The sequence below is a fragment of the Piliocolobus tephrosceles genome, chromosome 16 (genome assembly GCF_002776525.5).
Source record: "Piliocolobus tephrosceles isolate RC106 chromosome 16, ASM277652v3, whole genome shotgun sequence".
In the NCBI taxonomy this organism is placed as follows: domain Eukaryota; kingdom Metazoa; phylum Chordata; class Mammalia; order Primates; family Cercopithecidae; genus Piliocolobus; species Piliocolobus tephrosceles.
Genome location: NC_045449.1, coordinates 14,181,626 through 14,207,745, shown reverse-complemented (window position 1 = coordinate 14,207,745; position 26,120 = coordinate 14,181,626). Strand labels below are relative to the sequence as shown.

The 26,120-nt window shown below is 48.2% G+C and overlaps 1 protein-coding gene and 1 long non-coding RNA gene across 3 annotated transcripts in view; one reads left to right on the top strand and one right to left on the bottom strand.

Annotated features, from left to right (window-relative positions):
• HS3ST3B1 (heparan sulfate-glucosamine 3-sulfotransferase 3B1) overlaps positions 1-12,107 on the bottom strand; it is a 49,211-nt gene extending 37,104 nt beyond the window's left edge. Inside the window, exon 1 of the mRNA XM_023188095.3 lies at positions 11,067-12,107. Within this exon, the coding sequence (XP_023043863.1) occupies positions 11,067-11,620 (554 nt within the window). The 5' untranslated portion in view covers positions 11,621-12,107. The remainder of the gene's footprint in view (positions 1-11,066) is intronic.
• Positions 11,938-24,084, top strand: LOC116418480. Of its 2 annotated transcripts, XR_004228518.1 has the most exons (4): positions 11,938-17,209; positions 17,947-18,051; positions 21,932-22,056; positions 23,717-24,084. It is a non-coding gene; the product is annotated as an uncharacterized LOC116418480 (long non-coding RNA). The 2 variants fall into 2 exon arrangements; XR_004228519.1 differs by lacking the exons at positions 21,932-22,056; positions 23,717-24,084 and adding an exon at positions 19,565-19,620.
• The last annotated feature ends 2,036 nt before the right edge of the window (positions 24,085-26,120 follow it).

Sequence of the window (26,120 nt, the reverse complement as noted above, 5' to 3'; positions counted from 1 at the left end):
AAAAAAAAAAAAAAAAAAAAAAACAATAATTAGCTGGGTGTGGTGGTGAGCGCTTGTAATCCCAGCTACTCAGGAAGCTGAGGCAGGAGAACTGCTTGAACCCAGGAGGCAGGGGTTGCAGTGAGCCGAGATCATGCAGATCAACTGCACTCCAGCCTGGTTGAAAGAGCAAGACTCTGTCTCGGAAAAAAAAAAAAGATATTTTCATGCACACCTACTGGGAACTGTACAAAACCCAGTGTCTCCACGGGTGGGGCGTTCATGGTGCTGGACAATGTAGCTCAGAAGCAATGGGCCCCAGAGTGTAAAATGTTGGAAGAGGGGTGTCAGTGTGATCCCAAGAGCTGAGAATCTGAGTGGTGCGGTTGTGGGGGGCAGCGCAAAGGGCAGGTGGGAGAGAAGGGATGAGTTGGTAGAGGAGGGGATGGGAGCAGGCCTCAGTCAGAGAAGGGGAGTCAAATGCACAGATGTTGGGGCAAGGGCTACAGGGATGGCAGGAAAGTGCTGGGTTGACACACGGATGGTGTGGTTGAAGACTGCCACCATCAACACGGGCATCACAGCAACAGAGACAGGCTAGGAACCAGTGTGGGGAGTAAAAGAGAATAGGGACAGAAAAATGGATGAAAAAAACAGAACCTTGCAAATGCTTTTAAGTGGAAAAGTCTACATCTTTGGGAGGAAAGAAACAACAGAAGAGATGGCTTAAACTGGTCCAGAAGGAACATGGCATTGAATTGCTGCCAGGTAGACAGCCTCCAAGTTGTGGAGTTTGAAAGGCCCTCAGGGAGTCATTCCCGTCTTCCTTAGGTCCAAGAGGTAGAGCCACCTACAGATACAGCTGTATGACCTTAGGCAATCTCTGTGAGTTTCCGTTTCCTCCCTTGGAAAATAACGGAAATCACACAGGAAGCATCACTGTGAAGATTAAGTAAGCGCCTGGCCCACTCGCCTGCACACAGCAAGTTTTCGCATACCGAGGCTAAGACATATTTTTTTTCCTTTTTTTAAAATCACACAGTCGCTGACTTTCTGGCCCCTTCTTACCTCCTTAGCCCTCTTCGGAAAGCTACTGGAAAAGTAAAATGCAAAAATCACATTTTAAAATTCGTACTACCTTATCTCATGCTTCTGCTTCCTCCTTAAATGGTTTTCAGATTTACCAGTAATTTAGTAGGACTAATGATTTCAAAAATAAAAATAAAAAATCAGGCTTCAATTGCCTGCAGATCTCCTTGAGCCCGTAGATGTCAGTCCACTGACTAAAACAGGCTTCTCGGGGACAAGTTCATGGCTCCTGTACTTCTTCAGTGCTTTAAGTGCTGCCTTGCCCTAGATGAGAGCAAGTGCTCTGATGGGATTTTGGAGGCAGTAAAACTACCCTGAATGCTACTATAATGTGGGATACAGGTCATTACGCATTTGTCCAAACCCATGCAATGTACAACACCAACAGTGAGCCTTAATGTAAACTGCGGACCCTGAGTGATGACGTGTCAAATGCGGGTTCATCAGTTATAACAAATGTACCAGTCTGGTAGAGGATGTTGATAGTGGGAGGCTGTGTGTGTGCAGGAGTGATGGGTATTTGGGAAATCTGTATAATTTATTAAATTTTGCTGTGAACCTAAAACGGCTCTAAAAATATGGTCTGGGTCTGGCGTGGTGGCTCACACCTGTAATTCCAGCACTTTGGGAGGTTGAGGAGGGCAAACTGCTTGAGTCTAGGAGTTTGAGACCAGCCTGGGCTAGCATAGTGAGATTACATCTCTACACATTTTTTTTTTTTTTTTTTTTTTAATTAGCCAGGCATGGTGGTGTGCACCTATAGTCCCTGCTACACGAGAGGCTGAGGTGGGAGAATCGCCTGAGCCCGTGAGGTAGAGGTTGTGCCACTGCACTCCAGCCTAGGTGACAGAACAAGACCCCATCTTAAAAAAAAAGAAAGGTATATATTTTAAAAAGTGCTCAATAAATCCTTGTTAGATGAGTGAAAAAGTAAGTAAACACGATTTATACGAATGTATTATTCATCGACTATAGAAAAGGATTTTAAATGGTCACCTTTGGCTTCCTCCATTAATAAGTATTTTAAATCAATGATAAGGTAATGATCACTGCCTTTCTCTCTTTACCCCATTACTTCCCACACTCATCCACCCACACACTTGGGGATCTTCCGTGGGAACAGGATGTTTACTGCTTTGTGTATCTGTGTCAACTGGCAGCACTAGCATATGCTAAGTGCCCGGAGGCAGACTGGAACAATCAGAGAAGAGGGCACCAGGGACCAGCCCGACAGCACATCAAGAGGAAGGGCTGGACCCAGCCAGGAGAGTTTCCGGTACACAAGGCCAGGACGGGCAGGGAGGGGCTGCTCAGCTAGGAAACCGCACCAGGAGCTATCTGGAAGAGAATTACTGGTCTCTAATTGTGTGCTCTGTATGTCTCTCCCCAGGGAAATTGTACTTCTTTAATGGAAGTAAGAACGAAATTTTGTATTTCTTCAACATCTCATGCAACAATGTTCAGCGTCTTATGTGCACTTCCCGACGTGCCCTTTTCATAGGCCTTTAGAAACGCGAGGAAAAAGGTTGCCTTTTTCAAATCCACAAGAGTTCTTGGCACCACGGAGGAAGCCTATCCGCAAAGGCTGGGGCTGGGGCGTTTGTGGGCTGAGTCCACCTTGGGCAGCCCGAGAAATGGGTGGGCTTATCAGTGCCCACGAGGAGAGATCCCCTCTCCCCTCTGAGGCTGTCCAGGAGAGCCTTCCTTTCCCTCCTCTGGCTAGGAGCGGCTGCAGGGCCCTGTGCACACGGCTTAGGGTTAGGAGGACTAGCCTTACGTGAGTGAGCAGCGGGGAAGGAGCTGGGGAGAGGGCGGACCACTCGGTCTGAGTCCAGGTGAGATTCAGGAATCGGAGGGGGCTTGAGACTTACTGGCCTTTTCCTTTTCCTCCTCTCCTCTCCATCCCAATCCTTCCCACTTTCTCTTCATCCAGTCATTTAATGGGCCAAATTATGGAAATGAAGGTATTCTATGTTATCTCCTGAATCTGCGGAATCGCCTTACAGGCACCCATTATAGAAGTGGGTGGAAAGAGGATTATCCATTTCTTTCCCCCAAAGAGAAAAGGGGGCGGGGAAAGGGAGAAACGAAACGCGTGCTCTTTGCAAACTGATTCAACTAAATTCACTTTCTTGCCAGCGACCCCTCCCGCTCCCCAGATCCAAAATAAGGTCGGAAAAAGCTGAAGTGTCCTCTCTGGCTGTAAAGAATCCACTAGGGCCCACGTCCTGCCAGCGAGGGCTGCATAAGGCGAGGCGGTCTGGTCTCCCTGCAGGACTCGGGAGCCGAACATTCGGAAAACAGACATCTCCGCTCCAGAACACAGGAGAATTTGTGCAGGAGGGTGCAGACAGGACAAAGAGAGAGGAACCAAAGGAAGAGAGTACAATAGATCAGCTGATAGGCTCGACTTGGAAAGCGAAGGCAGCTCAGGACCAAATCAGCAGCACCGAGTCGAAGCTGAGCAACAGAACAGCCAGGCCAGCACCGGCGGGGGCGGGGCGCGGCCGCTCAGCCCGCCTCTCTGGGCGGGGTTCTCCTCTCTGGCGGAACCCCATTGGTCTCTCCGCAGCCCCTCCACCCAATCAGCGCGAAGACGGGTCCCGCCGGCACCGCCCACCTCGGGTGCGGGCCGCTCAGCCAGGCTCAGCCCAACAGGTGAGGCCGGACCGAGGGGCTGGTCACGTGGCCACGGCCAACGACCCGCCCCGCAGAGGGGCGGGGGAGGCGGCCCCAGTCTCGGCTGCCAGCCCTGCCTCCGCCCTGGGAAGCTCCGCCATCTGTCTCCGGCTCAGCGGCCCCCGGGCCAGAGGCGGCGATCCCGCGCCACACCAGGGCCGCGTCGATTGATGCCCGAGGCCGGGCGGCTCGGAGCCATTTTCCCTGCCCGTGGCAGCGCCCCCGGCCACCCTTCCACAACGGGATGTCCAAGCCAACGCCCCCTTTGCTCCCGAAAGGAGCGGACACGTGGCAACATCGTGGGCCGCTGGGGCCCTGCTGGACACTTCCGTCCCCAGACCTGAAAAAGGGGGGCGGCTCTCCCCCTAGCTCCATTCATTAAATCACGAGTGGGATTCTCACTGCTCTTCCCAATGTTTCTTTCACTCTCCATTTGCTTCTCAAACCTCACATTGCCCAGAACCATCTTTCAGCATTTTATGGGTTTCTAAGCAAGTGTAACAGTGTTAAGTAGCGTGGGGCAAAAACTTGGGAGAAAACAGGGATTCTGAATCCTACGTGTAAGGTGCTTCATGGACACACATGGAATCGTTCACATTCTAGGCAATGGTGTTTAAAATAGTGACCCCTTGGCGAGAGAGTCTGGGCTGAAACACAATCAACTTGATATTAAACCAGAGTCTTCTTTGCCATATTTAGAACAAAAATATCTTATTCCAACCATGTATGGTGGGTGTACTTTTTTTACTGTCCGGAAAATATAAATTCCTCTCGGACAGTACTCTTTAACCAGCTCTAAATCTAAAGATACGCGCTCATAGTTTTTACAAACAGCAATCTTTGGGAGGCAAAACCTGTGCAGTACAACTTTGCTATTTAAACATGTTTCATCCACGACACAATGAAGTACATTTTCTGAATGAGCCAGTAACAAGATATTTTTGATATTTTTCAGGTTACAGAAATGTGTGTGAAATTTGTATTTAAAAGAACTTATAAAGGAAATTAATACCACTTTTATCTATGTACAAATAAAATTAATGGTGGGTTTTATTAGCATTAGCAGTATTTTAACACATAGCCTCTTGGCTGCCATAAAAATTATTTATTATCATTTTATTAAGATGGTAATTGCTTCTCACATCCTAAACTTTTCCCCAAATCTCTTGACAAGAAAAATCAGAAATAAAAATCAGCGTGCACGAACATCAGTTTTATGTGATGTTAGTTTTATTTTGGCGTAGTTTGAGAGAAATCCGAGAGTTCCAACAAGGTAATGTTTTAAATATATAAAAAGTTTCATGCTCTACTTACAATTAGTTTTCAAAGATATCAGTATCTCATTTCTTTTCGGTCATGGTAAATGTTTTCATTCGAGGTAGGCAGCATATTGTTTTCATTACCCTTTAAAATATGCCACATACTTGGGGGACTCATTTTGCTGGAATTCCTGACTGTCCCAACAGCCTAGGATTGAAATTTCTCTTACTGTCTGAAATCAGCGACTGTTAAATGAGAGAGGTAGCGCCCTATTTGGAAACTAACTCTATTCACAGCAAAAGAAATGCTCATTATGCCCTGCCTTTAGAGTAGGCATTTTGTGTTTCTGTCAATCAACTTAATTTCCATGTTCATAGAGTGAGAACATAAAGTATTCAAAATACTACTGACATAGAAACCAGTCGGCAAGCAGCCTGAGTCACGTATTTCAGTTCTGAAGCTTTAAATAAATGTCACCTCCCTGATTCATAAAACTAGCTGACTGGTGAGTTTGTCTTTTTAAAAATTCCTGGTGTGCTTTTAATTATAAATAATTTTAATGATTCAAGGAGTCATTTCATATAACCAGAAAACCTTATTCCTACAACATATTATAAACCAAAAGATAAATTAGCATACATATGTGGCATGAGGTTATGTGACATTGACTGTTCAAAATATTAAAAAGTTTTTTTTTTTTCAGACTAAAACATCAAACTAGAAACTCAGAAGCTGTGACAGGTCATTTTAAAGTTTCAACTTTAGCTGGAAAATTATCTTTCACAGATACTAGTCTGTGCTAAATTACAAATTTTCAATTATCAGATTCCATTAAAAAACATAATCTAGCTTATTAGCCAACATGTAATTCCTACTTGTAGTATTCTATTTTGATAAATATGTTTGAAGACATGTACTGCAACCTAATTTTTAGAGACCTGTTCAATAATAACATATCATTTGGAAGATAATAAGTGTAATCTAATTCATATATTTTAGCATCGTATTTATCTAAAACAAATGGGTTGCTATTAAATTTTGACTATTTTATTAACTCAGAGCATCTGGGAAAACACTTATGATTAGGTTAATTTATGTTATATTTTCCCTTCAACTTGTAGAAGATTAATCAACCATTTTATGGTCTAATTTAGGTGCCTAATTAAAAACAGAGTTCAACACATGCTCCACTGTCTTGCTAATAAATCTTGACAGCTTTGTAACATGATGGTTTGTATTTCAAATTGTTGCATACAAATGTAGATTTTTTTTTTTTTTATCTTCACCCAACATCTTGGAAGTCAGTTACATATTTGGTTTAAACTCTGGGACTGAGAGAGTACAATTACTTCAAAATGGATTATCCCCAATCAGATCTTATCTTAAATTTCCCTCAGTGAAGACAGAAACAGTTTTTGCTACCAGGTTTTCTGAAGTAGACTAGAAAAATAGGGGGCAGTTTTGTTTTCTCAGTATTTGTTAAATTGAAAATGTAGAGAATATTGCTATTTTCAGCTATTAGCCTTCAAGAGAGAGATTTCTGAAGTTACAAGATTTTCTATTTTCATTCTAAACAAATCTGCTAAAAGTGTTAGCTGTAATTGTCTGCTGATTAACCAGTACAAGTCAATTATGGACTTGATTTGGGGGCACTCTTTTTTATGAATAAATTAATTCCAAGAAGTTCTGGAACATGTCATTTAACCCCACATCCTCCCAGCCTTAAAAAGGGCACATGGCAGAGGATAAATCTCAAGAGGGACACTCACTATGTTTTCTCTGTCCGGATGCTTGAGGGATTTTTTGTCATTTTACTGACTCCCTTGATTCTAACTGTCCTTTGCAGAAAAATGAAACTGACACAGTGGTGTGATTATCCTCACTCTTGTTATTAACCAATGTTAGATGTAGTAACTAGCCTGTTTGGGGGCTGATATTCTTTTCAAGTGAATGACAAAATCTGCAGTCTGCACTGAGACCACTAAAGGCATGTCAGAAAGCTGTCAAACTCTTCTAAAGCAAACTCAGTTTTGGACCCATGCTATATGATAAATATCCTGCTTCGATCACTTAAGAGAGGAAGCATGATCCAGAATGATCCAGAATGATCTCTGAAGCAGAACTGCCTGGGTTAGTATATTAGCTTTGATTCTTCCCAGCTGTGAGATCTTGGGCAGATTGCTTAACCTCTCTGTGCCTATGTTTCCTCATCTGTAAAAGTACCTACTTCACAGAACTGTAATGAGGATTAAATTTGCTAATCCTGTAAAACTTGAAACAGTGCTTGGCACATAGGGAAAACATTCGGTAAGTGTTAGCTACCACCATTATTATGCCACACACACACACACATACAATATACTTTGTTTAATGTTGGCCAGAGCATTAAAGTGTCAGCTTATTTTGTATAACTCAGAATGGGAAAGGGAGGCGGAGGTGGTAGAGGGAATTTCTGCCGCTGTACAGTCTAAGGCATATTTTTGTATAACAAACAATAATTACGCAATATTTCGCTAACTTAATTCCCAAACGGAGGTCATTAAAATTTCAGAATATTTACCAACACTTAAGTAAAATCACAAAGTGAAACTTTAAAAGTTACAGATTTTTTTTTTTTTTTTTTGACCATTCAAGGTTTAACATCCCAAGCCTAAATAAATGTACAGGGCAGGTGCTTTCTCCACCTTGGCATACGTGAAATTCTCCTGAAACATAGCCCCATGTTTCCTAAACACTATGGGGTACCCGTGGAAGAGGAGTTAACACCCAGTTTCACCAGCCTGCTTGATGAGCCTCTCTGTGGTGCCTGCTAAGTTTGGGAGGCCTGATTCAAGAGGGCTGCATAATGAATTGGAAAAGTCAACCTAGAAGAGTCATCATCGCAGACTAAAACCAACTGGAGGTCCAGTGTGGATGGACTGTCCGTAATAGCACGTTTGATTTTTGCAGGGTGAAGGAGGTGGAAAGGCTCCCACTCTCCGGCCAGTGGCAGGGTCAGCTCTGTGCACCACCTCGGTGGGTTCCATCTCACCATGACACCTCCCGATCCGGCTGATGGTGTCTCCTTTTGCCAAGTGGAAGGAAGAGCAATCAAATTCCGAGATGTCAGGCAAATCTGCCAGGCCCTGGGCTACTGGTTAGGCCACTAGCAGGCTGTGTATTAACCGATTAAACCCGTTAACGACTCCCAGACACAGCCACGACCTCATTCTCTAACAGATTACGATGCTGATCCTCAGACTCAACCATCCGTGCCCATCGTTTTCTGTTCTTAATGCCTTCAAAATGTCTCCCCACTCTCATATTCTCTAGTTTTTGAGGACTTGTTTTAACCAGGTTTCTGAATTACAACTCTCCCTGGTTAATTACTATTTATACTCTTCTCCAATTGGCGGCCTGACTGCAGGGACAGAGAGGAGGTACAATGGCGCACACCTCTGGCAAGGAGCAAAGCTTGGCAGACAGGAGAGAACTCCAACAAGGGCGAAGGGTGCACTCTGCGCACCAGATTTCAGGTAAAGCTGGTAAAGTCAGATTTCCTGACTCTGGGTCAGGAGTCTCCTCCTGGCGGCGTGGTCTGTTTAAAGTTAAAAAAGCCGCCTTCAAAATAATTGTGACGTCCATATCTTTGCCCAGACATCCATTCATTATTCTTAAGTAATTAAAAATTTTAAAGTAAACAGATAGCGTTTAAAATATTTTTTCCCCCTTAGAAAATATCCACCAACCCTGCGGCCGCGCCAGGCGCTGCTGGTGCAGTCCAGGAACGCAGTGTTTGGGGCCAGTTGCGGCATTTACAGTGGGCTACTCCGGCCGCCCGGTCCGCCGGGTCACCGCCCCGGGCCCTGTGCCTCCTGAACCCGGTAGTCTTGCTTGTCAGTTCACTGAGATGGCTCGGGAGGACGAAGAACCTCCCGCCTCCGGCGGCCCAGCCAAGCCCTTGCGGCCCCCTAGGTCCAGCGGCCGTGCGTGGCCGCTCGCAGAGCAGCCCCCGGGCGCAAGTCCCCACCCGAACCTCCCGGGCTGCGCTCTCCGCTGCTGGCGCGCGGCGAGGGTTTCCATGCGACTTCATTCTTCATTCAGCGTTTTTGAGTCAATCAAAAAGAACGTGGCAGGTGGAGGGCAGCCGCCTAAGAGACTGAGTGAGCCTTTCTGTGGGGATTTCCATAGCTTGCCCCAGGTGCTTCAAAACCGCCTGACATTAAGGGTTCAGTCCTTTTCCTGCCAGTTCCTCCCAACCCGGCCCCAAGCCTGTCTGATCTCAGAAAATCCTAGGCTGCCTCGGGGCTCTGGCGGGTTCCACCTGGAAGGGCGCTAGTGATAGCCTGCCGCCCGGCCCTAGAATCACCATCCCAGGAGGAGGGGGAGTGCTGGTGGTAGAAGTAATAACAATACAATCGATGACAATAGCTAACAATTAGAGAGGCCCTCACGTGCCTGCGGGGCATCTTACCGTACCAGCGCATTCACTCTTCCCATCCCTGCCCAGAACCTGCATTATTCCCACTGCACAGATGAGAGCATCGAGGTTCACGCGACTAACCAGGACGTGAATCCAGGCGGCGGACTCCAGAGCCCCCATTCTTGTCCACCAGTATCCCGAGAATGGGTCACAGCCCGGGAACGGTGGGAAGGGTGACTGTCACAGCTGGCTAAACCTCGAGACTTGGGCAACTCCTGACAATAATAAAAAACGTTAAGGACAAAGGGGAAGGGGTAGGACGCGGCTGGGAAGGGAGCGGTTTTAATCCGCGGGGTCAGCCCTCTTTTATTCTCCATCGCACCCAGGTCCCGAGAGTGGGGTGGGCACAGGGAGAGGGGTTCAGTTCTCTTCTCCTCTTTTGTTTTCCCAAGTCTCGAGCCTCTGTGAAGCTAATTGGGCCTGGAGGGGTGCCTGAACGTCGTGTTGGCTGGGGTTGCGGGTGGAGACCCCAACGGAAAGGTGGGGGCCGGTACCTGGGTCCCTGGTTGAAGACAGTTATCGGAGGCCGAAATCTAGACCTCCTGCCCACTAGTGCCTTATCCGAAGCTCGGGAAATCCAACAGCTCACCCCAAAGACCAGCAGCTGCGGAAAGCAGTGGGCAGAGGTAGTGATTATGACCCGGGGGCCGCTGTCCCTTTGGAACCTGACCCGCAACCCGACTCCAGAACAGAATTTCCGGAAACCGCGACCTCGAAGCAACCCTCATTTCTCAATCAATGGGCCCCGAATATTCTTTGCCCCGGACGTGTAAAAGCCCCGCGGAGACACGCGTCCTTGCTTTCGCTATCCCAGCACCGAGGCCAGGGAGGCGGAAACGGGCGGCGATGCCCGCGAGCCCGGACGCCTTCAAAGCCGCGCGCCGCTCCAGTCGGTTGCAGTGCGCGCCTTTGCCCGACAGGGACCAGCACAACTCCACGCTCTGCGCGCCGCCCGCCCGCCAGGCGGAGGTGCCGGGCCACCCGCCCAGCTCACCCTCCCGAGCCCAGGCGGCTCGCGAGCGAGGCGGGTCTGACCCCCTTGGGGTTCCGGTAACCAGGCGGACTGTAACAAAAAGTTAACAGACTCGGCAGCCTCGGCGGGACGCCGCGGCCCCCACCCTCTCCCCATCTGGGAAGCAGAAGCTGCTCTAGAAGTTCTTTGAGGGCGGAGACCAACCAAAGGGGCGCAGAACATTCCCAACGTCTCGGACTCCGGGAGGAAAAATTTAAGACGGGTCATAAAATGCTATTCGAGTCGGATACCGCCATGGTTGGAGGGTGGCTTGCTTTGCTGAGCGCGGCCTCAGACGCTGCCCTTCTTCTTTGCGGCGAGGTCGCCTGATTAATTCAAGGGCACCATAGACCACTGAGCCGCCAGCGCTCCGCGAGAACTTTCTGGTGTTGTGACGAGAACCGAGAGCAGCGCAACCCTCACCGCACCCAGACAGGATGCGCGGCGCAATCTGCGGTGGTTTCCCTGCCCCGCCCCGGGTGGTCCGAAGTGGTAACCCTGTCACTTCCCTATCATACGCCATGTCTCCCTTCGTTCAGGGTCTGAATCGACGATGGAGACCCTGCCCCTGGCAGGGAAACTCACCGGTACCAAGCGAGGCCCTTGTCGTAGCTGCGATCGAAGAAATGGGGCTCCGCGCCCACGGCGCGCACGTCGGGGTGCACGCGCAGAAACTCCAGCAGCGCCCGCGTGCCGCCCTTCTTCACGCCGATGATGATGGCCTGCGGCAGCTGCTTGCTCCCAGACCCACTGAAAAAGCTGGAGATGGGGCTTGGGGAGTCCGGCACCTCGGGACTCTGCTCCTCAGGGCTCGCAGCGCCCTCGGCCATCTCCTTGCCTGAAGCCAGTGGGGTGGCTGGCTGCGCCCGGAACGGCAGCCTGGGGGGCGTCCCGTCCGGAGCTGTGGCCAGGGCTGGCGGGGCATGTGCGGCGCGGGACCCGGAGCCCAGCAGCAGCAGCCCCGGCGCGGCGGCGCAGGAGCCGGCACAAGAGTACAGGAACATATAGAGCCAGACGCAGAGCATGGCGAAGAGCAGCGCGAGCTTCCTCCTCACCGGCGGCGGGGGCGGCGGCGGCTGCGGTAGGAGCCGGCCGGGGACATCGAGGCAAGATCTGCCGCCACTCAGGCGCTGCCCCATGCGCTGCCCGCGGGCGCGACCAGGGGCATGGCTCAGCACATGGCGTGGGTCCCGCCAGGCAGTGAGCGCAGAGAGGGTTTCCCAGCCCGCTGGACGCCTGTGTGGCTCGGTTTATTGCCCCCGCGTGCCCGAGGCCGCCGCTGCTGCTGCTCTTCCCCAGGTGGCGGCGGCAGCTGTAGCGGCGGCGGCTCTTGACATATTGCCCGGCAGGAGCTGCAACTGCAACGGAAAGTCGGGACGGCGGTAACTGCTGACCGAGGGTCTGCTCCTGGGGCGCGACGACGCGCTCGGGGCCTGGAGGAGGTTGCACTCCCGCGCCCTGACTACTCTAGACGGTGCGCCCCGCCGCACGCCGGGGCTGCCTCCTTGCAGTCCTAAGAACTGAGCCTGGAGCAGCCCCGGCACTTCCCTGCAGAGGCTGCGGAGGCGAACTGCGCAGGAAGAGAGCTGGGGACCGAGGTGGAGTGGGCGGTCCCGGCCTTCCAGAGTGACGGGCTGCTCCACCTACCAAAAATCCCGAACGCCATGCAAATACAGGCACTTCGCCGAGCTCACAGCAGCCAACCCTCTCCCAAGACGTGGGGGTGTGGAAAGGCTTCTGGGCGGTGTAGGGCGGTCGGGGATTGCCATTGGCTGCAGAACAAGGGGCGGGCCCAGAGGGGCGGAGTTAGGGGCTGGTGACAGGAGCAGATGGTGGAAAGAATGCTGCAGTGACCGAGCGCTGGGAGAGGTCCTACCCTACTGAGTGGTGCCTTCCCGCACCCGCATGCATTTCCGTACTCGTTCCCTAGAAGTCAGCCTTGGCGGTAGTTGCCCAGATGTTGGGACACGAGTCCCCATCCAGATGTTTCGCAGGAGGTTTCGTGATGCTTACGTGTTGCAGAGTAGGGAGGCGGTTGGAGGAAGGAGACCAGGGCCGGAGATGCACTAGGCACTCGAACCCCTCCTCCTCAACCCACGCCGGAGACTTATTCGGAGGCCCCTCCTGAACAGGCACGGGATTAGGAAGTTAAAGCAGAAAGGGTGTTTGGAAATCGCTGTCGTGTGTGTGTGTGTGTGTGTGTGTGTGTGTGTGTGTGTGTTCTTTGCCTGGTTAGCTTGGCCTGCCGGTTAACTGAGATCAGTGTAAAGTGTCCTTAACAAAAATCTCCAGCCTTCCAAACTGCCCAAAGTAGGTTGGGGAGGGGAAAAGAGACAGGAGAAATTAACAGGAAGAGAGAGTCTGGTAAATGAAAGTTTCCTGGTCGAAACGTGTGTGGGGGAGTCAAGTGTAGGAAGTTTTATCTGGATATGAGTTTGTTGGAGACTTTAGGTTTGAGAAAATTTTCCGTCTCCCCCTTTTCCCTGAATAGATATAAAGCCAACATTTGCCTTAATTTAGGAGACAGTTTGATTTGCTAACCTGTGACATGGATTATTTCGTGTTGTCATTCGCCACACCTATTTTAAAAGTCAGACATCAATTTGGAACAAATCCATCACTGAGGTGCACTTATTTAATAGTGAAAGTCTACTCGAAGGTACTCCCAACCACATTTTCTTTGGCAGAATGACCCACCCACCCGGGACTGGGGCGGATAAGCGCGTCTTCCAAGAAACAGCAACCGCTAGCTGGGGGAAGTGTGGGTGAGCGGTGCTACGCTTTGCTGAATTCTTGCCCAGGCGTTTGGAGTTCAGAAGCTCGAGATCAAGTTCGTACTGGTCGTGTTCAGGAAGTTTTCGATGTCTGCAACCCAACCTCTGCGGGGCCAGAGAACCTCCAACTCCCGGCTGCAAGCGGTTCCCGGGACAGAACATTCCTTCCGATTCTGACCCCAGCGCGACCCCCAGGGCTGAGTGTCACTCACGAAGTGACTCACCGGGAGCCGCCGCCTGCACTGTACTTACATCACTGTCGGCGAAGGCTGGCGCAGTGGAACCGACCTGAGCCCTGGTCCCTCCACCACGCTGTCCAGGACCAGCCGCCAGCAGCCCGCCCCTCTCACTTCCTGAGTACATGTTCCCAAGTGTCCCCGAGTTTACGCAGCCCCATCCTGGGTCCGGTCCCCCACCTTCGGAAGCAAATTGAGAAAGCCAGATTGACTTTAACACCTCTGGTTTGAAAATGTGCCTGAGCAGCGGTAATGGTCAGAGAGGATTCAGATAGCACAGCCGCCAGCACCGGACCCGTGCGCCCCGGCTGTGCTACGGGAGACTTCTTTGCAACTACTTTGAGCCCAAGACGTTTTCTTACAAAACTGTTGAGGGAGAAATAAATGAGGCAGAGGGTTTCCCTCCCGCTTTTATATTCTCAGCAATAACTTCTTTCTAGCTTTTCTTTCCCTCTCTCACTGGGAGGTTGTTTGTTCTTCGAAATGACTTATTCGCTCTTAATTTTTAAAATCTAATCCATTTATTTTAAACTTCTAAAACATGAGAACAAGTGTATTTCTGAGCACTAACCCGACTCTACTTGGAAATGTGAGGAGAAAATAGTGTCTCCGTAGGGAGCGTCTTCAAATTTTATGTTATTTAGGTGGAAAATTCATGTTGTATAGGTGTGTGTTAGGCGAATTGTAGCTCCCATGTGGCTAACGTCAGGCCTGCCTGGGTGTGAGTCTTCCAGTGTTTTAAGGATTTTGGTAATGCCAATAAAAAAGGTCCCTGTTCTGAGGATTAGTACAGTCTACTAAGTGAGCAATTACAAATCGAGGCAGCTGAACACATTTGACATTTCTTTTTTCAGGGGGTGGATTGAGGGAAGAAGGGAGTAGAGGTAAAGATGTGGGCGTCGGAAATTGTTCTGACTGCAGAGCAGAGCTGAGCTCCCACAGCTGAGTCTAGGGCGGGGCCCACCCAGCGTTCATTCAATTCTCACTATTGAGAACGATAAGGGAGTTCGCGGTGCTCACCGTGCCGCAGGGCCTTCCCGGCACAACGTTGGAGAGTCGTCTGGGGCCTGGACAGCGCCCGGGCGGGCTGGGAAGCGGCGCCAGAGGACGACCTGGGCGGCGAACTCACGCTTTGGCCCTTTTGCCCACGCAGCTGATCCTCCCATTGCTCTAGAGAGTCGCAGTCTCTGCCGTGAAATTCCCACGCTGGGCAGTCGCTCTTGCTCCACCCTTGGCAAGCGCTACCTCTCCCAACCATATTCCCATTCCGCAGATGCAGAAGCCAAGGTTCAAACCTGGACAGAACTGGTAGCCAAATTAACCGTGAACCCAGTTTGAGCTTCTGCCCTTAACCTTTGCTCAGCAGTGCGGTGGTCCCCACGCTTGGATCCTGGGCATCAGCGAACTGCCACCACTAAAACCGAGGGAAAGTTTTACCTCTGATAAACTCATTCAAAATGTTTGCATTTGGAAATGGAGAAAGGAGAGAATTCTATTTCAGCACGCCTATATGGTTTGTGTTTTATTTTGGTCGGTTTATTTGGTATTACCTAATGGGGTGCGCAGCTAGGGCCTCTGAGGGCATCTGGGAGGCAGCTCCTCTCTTTTAGGACAGGGCAGGGCCGCCACAGGGGCTCTCTCCTCTCCCTCTTTCCCCAGGTACTGCTGCCAACAACCCTCTGTGCGAGCCCAATCGGGTCACTCTAAAATTTCACATCTGTAGAATGGGACACTTGAGCCAAAAGATCCCCGCAGTATTTTCCGCCTGAAGTTTCTCAGATTCTAGGCTCGTGATGGGAGGCTCCGCAGCTGCTCGAGCCCTGCGGCCGGCTCCGCCTCCCCAACAGCCGCCCTCCGGGGCCGAGCTCCCCCATACCCTCTGCGGGACCGCAAAGCAGGCGTTTCCTGGGGCCGCCTGGACCGGTGGCCCAGAGCCCCCGTTCCTGCCACCGGAATCCGGACCCTCCTCCCGCGCCCCTAGCCAGCGAGGCGGCGCCTCGGGGGTTAGCAGCTGCGAGCTCGCTCCGCCTTCTTCGGCTGCCCGGGTGTGAAGGGCAGTCGGCGCCGCAGCGGCTCCGATGCCCGCCCGGAAGGGAGCGCTCTGGTCCCGGTCTCGCAGCTGCGGGACAGCCGGGAGCGGAGCAGGGGGCAGCCGCGGCCAGTTGTCTCCCCAGTGGACTGGGAAAGGAACTTTGTCTCGGCCTGGACTCCCGCTGTACCTTTGTTGGGGGTTAGTGGGGAGACTGCGGTCGTCAGAGCTCCTGGATGTCGCGGGCGCCGCGATCCCCTCTTCCCCTATAAGGGCCGAGGGCGCTGCTCGACGCTTGGGAACCCCTGGCCAGAGACCGGCACTGGCGCGGCCCCGCGGATGCCGCTGGCCAAGCCGACGACAGAGATGAGAAATTCCTTGCAAGAGTGGCTGGAAGCCCCCGCGGAGAAGGAATAAGCGCTTCCCAGAGCGAGCTCCCACTGCGCCTTGGGAATGGTGCACTCTCCAGTCCCAGCTGGACCCTCTGACATTGTCACAGGAAGCGCTGCCATGTATGAGGAGCCCTCTGCAAACTACAGGCGAAGGATGACTGCTCTTGGCCTATCAATAAGATTTTGACACTCAGGTTGGTTTGATGACTTGTGTCATGAGGAGTAGGGGTGTGGGCTGATTCCAAATTCTTCTTCCACGCGGCATCCTGCTCTGGGCCGGAGCCTCCCTTGTCTCCTAGAGAATGGGGCAGGGAATGGAAGGATGGGGAGCCTGAGGGAGAGGCCGCTATTCCGCAGGCTGTCTCCTGGCTGGCTCCTGAAGGGCTGGCTGCTTCCCCCACCTGGAAGTCCAGGCCCCTGTCGGGAAGTCCTCTCCGCACAGCCTGACAATCACCTGGTTCTGTTACAATTGTTCTCCTCACGCTTCAGGCCTACGACGGCAAGGACAGCTCCCACTTACCAGAGCCAAGGCACGATGCCGTTCCTGGGTGTCCTCTTCTCCTCCAGCTCCTTTGTAAGTCACATGCTCCTCTATTGACCGGCATATGATACACCAGAGCTGCCTTGCTTTTCCGAATCTGGTCAAGCTGTAGAACACTTCTGAGCCTCGGTACCACCAGCCATCTGTGGTCCTCCATTTGTCCTCTTCTCCTACAAATACCTCCAGCCCCTCTCTTCCTCCATGATGCTTCTAGCATTGGAAATCCTCCAGGACAATTCTGCCTTCAACTTTCCTGGCCGGAGCCACTGAGTTGATGGAGGGAAACATGATAGAGATGACTGGTCCTGCTTTAATTTTCGCACTCCTATGAGCACATAAAGGTGCTCTGCCACTCTCCTAAGTGTCCCCAGGAGGCCCGCTTTCCCAGTCTCTGAGACAAACATTTCTTAGCCTTCTCTCCTGCAAGAGATATTTCTCAAAGTGTCTTTGAACATGTAGATACTGACAGAAGATGATCTATCCTTTCCACCACCAAACCTCCACACCAGTTGGCACTCCACCCTTGTCACAGGGAGGAAGTTGCAGGCTAGTTCCAGCAGACAGTGAACCTCAGTAGTGCTTTGCTTCTCAGCCTTTGCCATCTCCTTGTCCCTGAGCCATCTCCCTGTGGCGGACACTGATGGGCCACCAGCACTGCATCAGTGAAGGACTTGCTGCCCGAGCCACTGGCATGCTGTCAACGTGGCCTCCTGCAGCCCGCCTCTCCACCATTGCAGAGAGCAGCTAGGCTGGAGGGTAGGTATGCTGCTTCCCAGGTGACCCCTAGCCAGTGACTGATGTAGAAGCTAAAGGCTTGCTCTTCTCAGCCCAACTTCAGACATCTCTGAAGGGCTGTCCAATCTCTAGAGCTTCCTGTGAGTCGGGCAAAGGATGTTGGGCTCCATCATAGCTGACCTTCTCCCCGTGCCCACGCCTCCTTCCTCCTCCTCCCTTCTACAGGTGCGGGTGCTACATGCATTGGTTTATATGCTTCCTGTACACTTCCCAAGGAACTCAACCTGCACCTCTCCTCTACAGTATGGTTCCCATCAGCATCCAAACATACTCCTTTTTTTTTGCTTCTCTTCATAGCAAAATATATGAACAGTTTTTACCTTTCACCTGTCATTTTCTTTTTATTAAGCTAGTTTTTTTCTTCAGTGATGAAAAATTTATACACGCCCTAAAAAGGATCGAATGTGTAAGAAATACAGAATTTGACTCTGACCCCAAACTGCCAAACATTGTTTGCGAATATAAGCAAAAAAGTATACATTCCTCTCTTCCCCTCTTTTCTTTTCCCAAATGGCAGCATTAAAGAGCAATGTTCTGTCCTGTGGGTGATCGCTGTCTATCAGTGTGTGTTTCTTAGAAATATTGACTATAGGTAGTGACAACTTTAAAATGATTGAAGTTGTAAATGTCTCTTTATGCTTTCCTTACCTCTAAGCACATTTTCCTTTCCGCGGCTGCCCCCTGCTCCACTCCTCCAGGCTGTCCTGCAGCTGCGAGGCCGGGACCAGAGTCCTCCCTTCGGGCGGGCATCAGAGCTTCTCCAACGCCATTGGAGTATGGTTTCCTAAATGGTACCTCTAAAGGTAAGAAGAAAGTACAGGCTAGGCACGGTGGCTCACACCTGTAATCCCAGTGCTTTGGGAGGCCGAGGCGGGTGGATTACGAAGTCAAGAGATCTAGACCATCTTGGCCAACACGGTGGAAGCGTGTCTCTACTAAAAATATAAAACTTAGCTGGGCATGATGGTGCGCATCTGTAGTCCCAGCTACTCAGGAGGCTGAGGCAGGAGAATCACTTAAACCTGGGAAGCGGAGGTTGCAGTGAACTGAGATGGCACCACTGCACTCCAGCCTGGGTGACAGAGTGAGACTCTGTCTCAAAAGAAAAAAAAAAAGTACAATGCTTGTGTCTCGACTCATTTTTTAAACTACACATTTTCCCTGTTGACAGCATTTATTCACTCCTTAATCTTAAAAAATAGGTAAATTAGCATACATACTTGCTTTTGTCCTTCCAACTTAAAAAAATGAAGCAGTGTACATTTTATTTTACTCTATCACGATTGATAATATTTGTAGTCTTAACTATAATTCCTGGAGTTCTCTACTTTCAGTTTTATGTTTATGTGACTCACAGGAGCCAAGAAATCTGAGAACTTCATTTATGATACATTGTAGTTGGCTGGCGATCATGGAATGATTGGTTATTGTTTGTTGTTTGAGAAGTATTCATTGATGCTGTATTTTTTGTTGTCTTACCTGCTTGAGAATATCTGTCTGTTGCCTTTAATACTTGATGAAAAATTTGATGGAGTAGAGAATCTTTGGTTAAAATGTACTATTTCTTTCCACTTAGAATTGAATGAAACTTGTTTTATTCTCTACTGGCAAAGGACGTTGCTAGTTCATTCTTTGTATTCATTCTGCAATTTCTCACATTCATTGAATTTTTTTTTTTTTTTTTTTGAGACAGAGTCTCACTCTGTCGCCCAGGCTGGTGTGGTGGCCGGATCTCAGCTCACTGCAAGCTCTGCCTCCCAGGTTCACGCCGTTCTCTTGCCTCAGCCTCCCCAGAAGCTGGGACTACAGGCACCCGCCACCACGTCCGGCTAATTTTTTGTATTTTTAGTAGAGATGGGGTTTCACCGTGTTAGGCAAGATGGTCTCGATCTCCTGACCTCGTGATCTGCCCACCTCGGCCTCCCAAAGTGCTAGGATTACAGGCGTGTGCCACCGCGTCTGGCCCATTGAATATTTCAACCACTGTATGTGTTATATCCAGCATATCCATTTTTTAACTGTTAGTTTGCATGCCTCAATTGTCTATTTTTTTTCTCAGTGAGCTCATGTTCCTGGGGGCTATCAGCTGCTTAGTAGATAATATTTAGTTGGGAAGGACAAAAGTCCTAGGCCATAGCCTGTGCCCGCTCCACTTGCTTTTTTAGGGTAATGGGAACCCTGGTGTTGTCAATGGAGCTCAACTACTACCTATGGAACCTTCTTCCTACTAACTTCAGATGACTCCCACTGTCAGGGCAACTTCAAGTACCTGAGCTCAGGGTACCATTATTTCTTTTATTTTCTTTTTTGGGACAGGGTCTCACTCTGTCACCAGGCTGGAGTGCAGTGGTGCCATCATGGCTCATTACAACCTTGAACTCTGGGTTTAAGCAATCCTCCCACCTCAGCCTCCGGAGTAGCTGAGACTTCTGGTATGTGCTACCACACCCAGCTAATTTTGCTTATTATTTTGTGGAGACGGAGTCTCACTATGTTGCCCAGGCTGGTCTTTAACTCCTGGACTCAAGCAATCCTCCTGCCTTGGCCTCCCAAAGCGCTGGGATTATAGGCATGAGCCACCACACCCCAGCTAGCACTGTAATTTCTCATTGCTGCATCCTTACATTGTAATTATGTGTAGGGGAGGTGGTGGGGAAACAAAGCTCCTCCTTCACCTATTTCTTATGGTGGCAACTGGCCCCCTTCTGCTTTAGGTACCATTTTTCTTCCCCACAATGAAATACAAAAACCTTCTACCTTCCTAAGGCTTCTGGTGTTTTCCCCACCCTACAGTCTGGGATGTCTTGCTTCGGTGGCATCTTTACAGTCAAATGCAAGGGAAGAACTTTGCAAAACATGCTTTTCCAAAACTTTGATTCAAATTATCTGCTACTTTTAAAGCTGAGTAGCTTCACTAGCAGCTATTTTGACGTTGACTTTTCTGTATCAATTTTAATTGAAACATGATACGTTTCCAGCTTCATGGTTTACTTACTGCTTAAGGAGTATATTTTTAGTTTTCTTTTTTTTCTATTTTGCTTGTTTTATTTCTATTTTTCAGAATACGGTCATGTGCTGCAAAACAACCTTTTGTCAACAAAAGGACCACATAGAAGACAGTGGTCCCGTAAGATTATAATACTGTGTTTTTACTGTATCTTAGATACACAAACAGTTACCCTCATGCTATGATTGCCTACAGTACTCAGTACAGTAACATGCTCTACAGGTTTGTAACCTAGAAGCAATAGGCTGTACCATACAGCCTAGGTGTGTAGTAAGCTATGCCATCTAGGCTCATGTAAATATACTCTGTGATGTTGGTACAACAACAAAATGACCAAGTACACACTTCTCAGACATATGCTTGTCATTAAGCAACATGTGACTCTACTAATTACGAACTCAATACATCTCCTTTGTCTTTCATGCTTATACTTTTCTGTATAATAGTTTCAAATCTTAGATATTCTCCAATGTTTAATGTGTGTATCATTTCCTTTAGCCTGTCTAGTTGATCTCTGAACAATTCAATTATTTTCATTTTTTTACTTCTTCATTTTGTTCTTCTCTTTCACTCTTTTCTGCTATCTGTCAGCAGATTGCTTTTCTTTTTCTGTTTCTTCTTCTTCTTTTTTTTTTTTTTAGCATTTTATATGAACATGTCCATTCTTTAATCTTATTTGTTTTTCAGAAGGGTCATGTTATTTGTAATTCTTTGAGAGTTAGGGAATTATTATTCTTCCTCATCAATTTTTTTTGTAATGAGTTTTATTTTTTAGAGCAGTTTACATAAAAATTGAGTGGAAAGTACAGCGAGTTCCCATATATCTCCCTTAACACAGACACACACACACACACACACAGACACACACACAGAGACACAAACAGACACAGACACACAGAGACACACACACAGAGACACACACACACACAGAGACACACAGTCACACACAGTCACACACAGACATACATAGACACACACACAGACAGACACAAACAGACAGACACACACACAGACACAGACATGCAGACACACACAAACACACACACAAAAACACACACAGACATACACACACAGAAACACACAGACGCACACAGAAACACACACACAAAAACACACACAGACATACACACACACAGACGCACACACACACACACACAGACACATACAGATACACACACAGACACACACAGACACACACAGAGTTTCCCCTGTTGTTAACTTTTTGCATTAGCGTGATACATTTGTTACAATTGATGAGCCAATATTAATAAATTATTATTAATGGAAGTTCACAGTTTACACTAGGGTTCACTTTTGGCGGTGTACATTCTAGGGATCTGGACAAATGTATACTGACATGAATCCACCATACAGAACAGTTTCACTGCCCTAAAAATTGTCTGTGCCCTGACTATTCATCCCTGCCTCCCCACTAACCCCTGGCAACCACTGTCTCCACATTTTTGCCTGTTCCAGAATGACATTGCTATGATCTGAATGTGTTCCCCAAATTCATATATTGAAACTTAATGGCCAACATGATGGTGTTAAGAAGTGTGGCCTTTAAGAGGGGATGGAGCTGTGAGGGCTTTACCCTCATGAACGGTACTTGGTGCTCTTATGAAAGGGCTCAACAGGGAGCTTGTCCTTTTTCACCCCTTCTGTCCCTCCCACAGGGGACACTGTGTTCCTCCCATCAGAGGATGCAACAACAAATGCAATGTCATGGAAGTGGAGAGCAGCCCTTGCCAGACACCAAACCCATCAGCACCTTGATTTTAGACTACCAGCCTCCAGGACAGTAAGAAATAAATTTCTGTTCCTTGTAAATTACTCAGTCTCAGGCAGTTTGTTGTAGCAGCACAAATGAACTAAGACAGTCATACGGCTGGAATCGTGCAAGATGTAGCTTTTTCAGATGGGTTTCTTTCACTCAGTAGTGTGCCTTTAAGGTTCCTCTATGTCCTCTTTTCAGGGCTTGATAGTGCATTTATTTTACTGCATTGTATGGATATGCCACATTTTGTTTATCCATTTGCCTATCAAAGGATATCTTGGTTGCTTCCAAGTTTTGGTAATCATGAACAAAGCTGCTATAAGCATCTACGGTTAGTTTTCAGCATTGATGTAAGTTTTCAAGTCATTTGGGTAAAGATGAAAGAGAGCAATTTCTGGGTCCTATGGTAAGAATATGTAAAAAACTGCCAAACTGCCTTTGAAAGTGGCTGTACCATTTTACATTCCCATGAACAACAAACGGGAGTTCCCATTGCTCCATATCCTTGCTAGCATTTTGTATTGTCTACTCCTCACTTTTTAATAAGATTTAAAATATAATTCCTCTGTGAACTATGCCTTTTTCTTTTACTCAGTTTTAAACATACATTTTAAACAATGTATTCAGAAATATTTAGAGAATAGTTTTTAAAAACACAGAAAGTGATATAACAAACATCCATGATTCCATTATCCAAATATTTTACATTTATTTATGTATGTATGTATTTATTTATTTATTTATTATTTGAGACAGGGTCTTGCTCTGTTGCCCAGGCTGGAGTGCAGTGGTATTGTCTCAGCTCACTGCAGCCTCAACCTCCTGGACTCTAGCAGTCTTCTCATTTCAGCCTCCTGAGTACCTGGAACTACAGGCACATCACCACAACTAATTTTGTTTTTTATTTTTTGTAGAGATAGAGTCTCACTATGTTGCCCAGGCTGGTCTCTAACTCTTGGGCTCAAGCAGTTCACCTGCCTCAGCCTCCCAAAGTACCGGGATTAAAGGTGTGAGCCACTGCGACTGGCCTTCATAACTTATTTTTATTTTATTTATTTATTTATTTTTGAGACGGAGTCTCGCTCTGTCGCCCAGGCTGGAGTGCAGTGGCCGGATCTCAGCTCACTGCAAGCTCCGCCTCCCGGGTTCACGCCATTCTCCTGCCTCAGCCTCCGGAGTAGCTGGGACTACAGGCGCCCGCCACCTCACCCAGCTAGTTTTTTGTATTTTTTAGTAGAGACGGGGTTTCACCATGTTAGCCAGGATGGCCTCGATCTCCTGACCTCGTGATCCGCCCGTCTCGGCCTCCCAAAGTGCTGGGATTACAGGCTTGAGCCACCGTGCCTGGCATAACTTATTTTTAAATAAAGTATTACAGAGACAATTGAATCCCTTTTTATATTGCAAATAATGAAGTAGTTGCACTTATTTCTACCATTTTATTTGAGATGTTATTTGCCACCCTTTATCTTTGCTTCTTTTCCCCTAATTTTCTACCTTGTGTTGAACTGTCTTTTCTGCATTTCCACCCCTTGTTCTTTTCCTGATTTGGAAGCTATAGACTGTATTTTTATTCTTCTGGTGGTTGTGGTAGATGGTTACATTAACAGACCTCATTAATCCACACCACTTCGCATTTATACCCGTACATTTTCATCTCCCATACTGATTTCATTTGACACAGATTTGACCATGCGCCTTGATTTGTCCAATGACACATCAGCAAACATGACTCAAGTGGAGTTGTAAGAAGCCCTTGTGCATTGGGGCATATTGGAACATTGCCACCACTTTCTTCATGATGAAAGATCTCTTGGAGACAGAAGCCCAACCAGCTCATCTGCCTCCGAGACTCAACTGAGCTCAGTTCCCAACTGCCCCTCCAGATGAACATTGCCACCTAAGTGGGATGCATAAAAGAACTACCCAGCTAGCCAACAGGATCACAAGAAACAATACACTGTCATCTTAAGTCATTAAGTTTTGAGGTCGTTTCTTATGCAGCAATTGATAATGGAAACAGTGGGTATCTTTAAGTTTGTTATAGACATATGCAAGAAATCAATAAATTTTTCAAAAAGTTGGTTGTAAATGTATTTTTATAAACTTTTGGTTATGTGTCAGTCTGATTGGGTTTTTGCCTCTATGTAACTGCATTATCTAGAAACTTGTAAGTAGTTCTCTTTGTTCTTGGAGTTGTCGGATTTCTCAAGACAGGTAAAGTTCCTGACAATCCTTTCAGGAATTTAGTAAAGCTCTTCAACCCAGAGTGTCAAATCTTCCTCTCAAGGTAAATTCCTTCTTGTTGGTTGAACTATTGCCTCCCCTTCCATTGAGTTTACTCCCATTGGCATTTTTATTTTTTACTTGTTATAACTCCTTGACTTAATGCCAAGTATTCCATCTTTTCCTTCCTATTTTCTTTTCCTGTGGAGTTTTTGCTCTGATCTTGGAAATATTTCTTTCACTTGATCTTCCAAGCAACTTGTTTGGAACTCACCAGTGTCTACATGGTCCATCTACTGAATGTTTTGTTCCAAATTATGGGTTTAAAAAATTCACCATGTTCAGCCAGGCACAGTGGCTCATGCCTGTAATTCCAGCACTTTGGGAGGCCGAGGCGGGCGGATCACCTGAGGTCGGGAGTTCGAGACCAGTCTGAACAACAGGGAGAAACCCCATCTCTACTGAAAATTCAAAATTAGCCATGAGAGGTGGTGGGTGCCTATAATCCCAGCTACTCGGGAGGCTGAGGTAGAAGAATTGCTTGAACCTGGGAGGTGGAGGTTGCGGTGAGCCAAGATTGTACCATTGCACTCTAGCCTGGGCAACAAGAGTGAAACTCCGTCTCGAAAACAAACAAACAGACAAACAAAAAATTCACAATGTTTTGTTTGTGTTATACTTAAATGTCCTAAACTGTGCTCCTTTGTCTTGTCTTCCCCCAAGAGCTTTATTTTTTAAGGATCTCTTGTGAAAGTTCTGCTTGCTCCTTCTCTCTCCACCTGCTGGGTCCCCTTGGTGTGTTACTCTCTTCCCCAAGTCCTTTCAATGGGGCTCCATTCCTGCTGCTGTAGGACAATAAACGGTGCCGCCTTGAGTGGTGACAGGGTCAGCAGCCTGTCCCCAAGAGCCTACAGCCAGCGAGGCAAGGTTGTCAACCCCCCACAGAAACATACAAGGAAGACTCCATGTCTTTGAACTCCCATCGAAATGGAAAGAGATGACTTGGGCCACCTCCTTACACTTTCTGGAGTCAGGAAGGCCAGGAACTGGAACCCTCATGTGAATGGAGTCAGGAAGGCCAGGAACTGGAACCCTCATGTGAATGGAGTCAGGAAGGCCAGGAACTGGAACCCTCATGTGAATGGAGTCAGGAAGGCCAGGAACTGGAACCCTCATGTGAATGGAGAGCACTTTCTCTCCCAATTGTCCATGAGTCTGTAGCAGCAAAAGTCAGACACTTGCTTTTGGCTGCTTCTTGTCTCTTGGAAGGAGTTTGGCGTTGAGGTTGGAAGGGAAGAGGAAGCTGCGCACAGTTGGGATGACGCCATCTTCCCAGAGTCCCCTGATTCCCCCAGGGAGCCAGTGCACACTTTTCCGTCCTTATCTTGCATAGGATCTCAGCAGCATTAGATACTGTTGACCATTGTGTCCTGCTTGATACTCACCTCTTTTGGCTCCTGATACCTCATGCTCTTCTGTTTTTTTTTTTTTTTTTTTTCTTCACTGTAAATTAAAAATAAAATCCTAACCCCATCCTCACCAACCGAAAGAACTCCCTGTTGGCCAAGGGGACCACAGAAAAAACTTAAAACTGAGTTCCCAGTCATGATGGGATGGCAGGTCAGACATGCCTCATTATACCTCCTCTCCCGTCTGTGGTTTAGACACAACTGACCAGCAGTAATGTTATTATTTTATTATTATTATTTTTTGAGACAGAGTCTCACTCTGTCACCCAGACTGGAGTGAAGTGGCACCGTCACAGCTCACTGCAGCCTGGACCTCCTGGGCTCAAGCAGTCCTCCCACCTCAGCCTCCCAAATAGCTGAGATTTATAGGCCAAGCAGTTCTCCCACCATGAC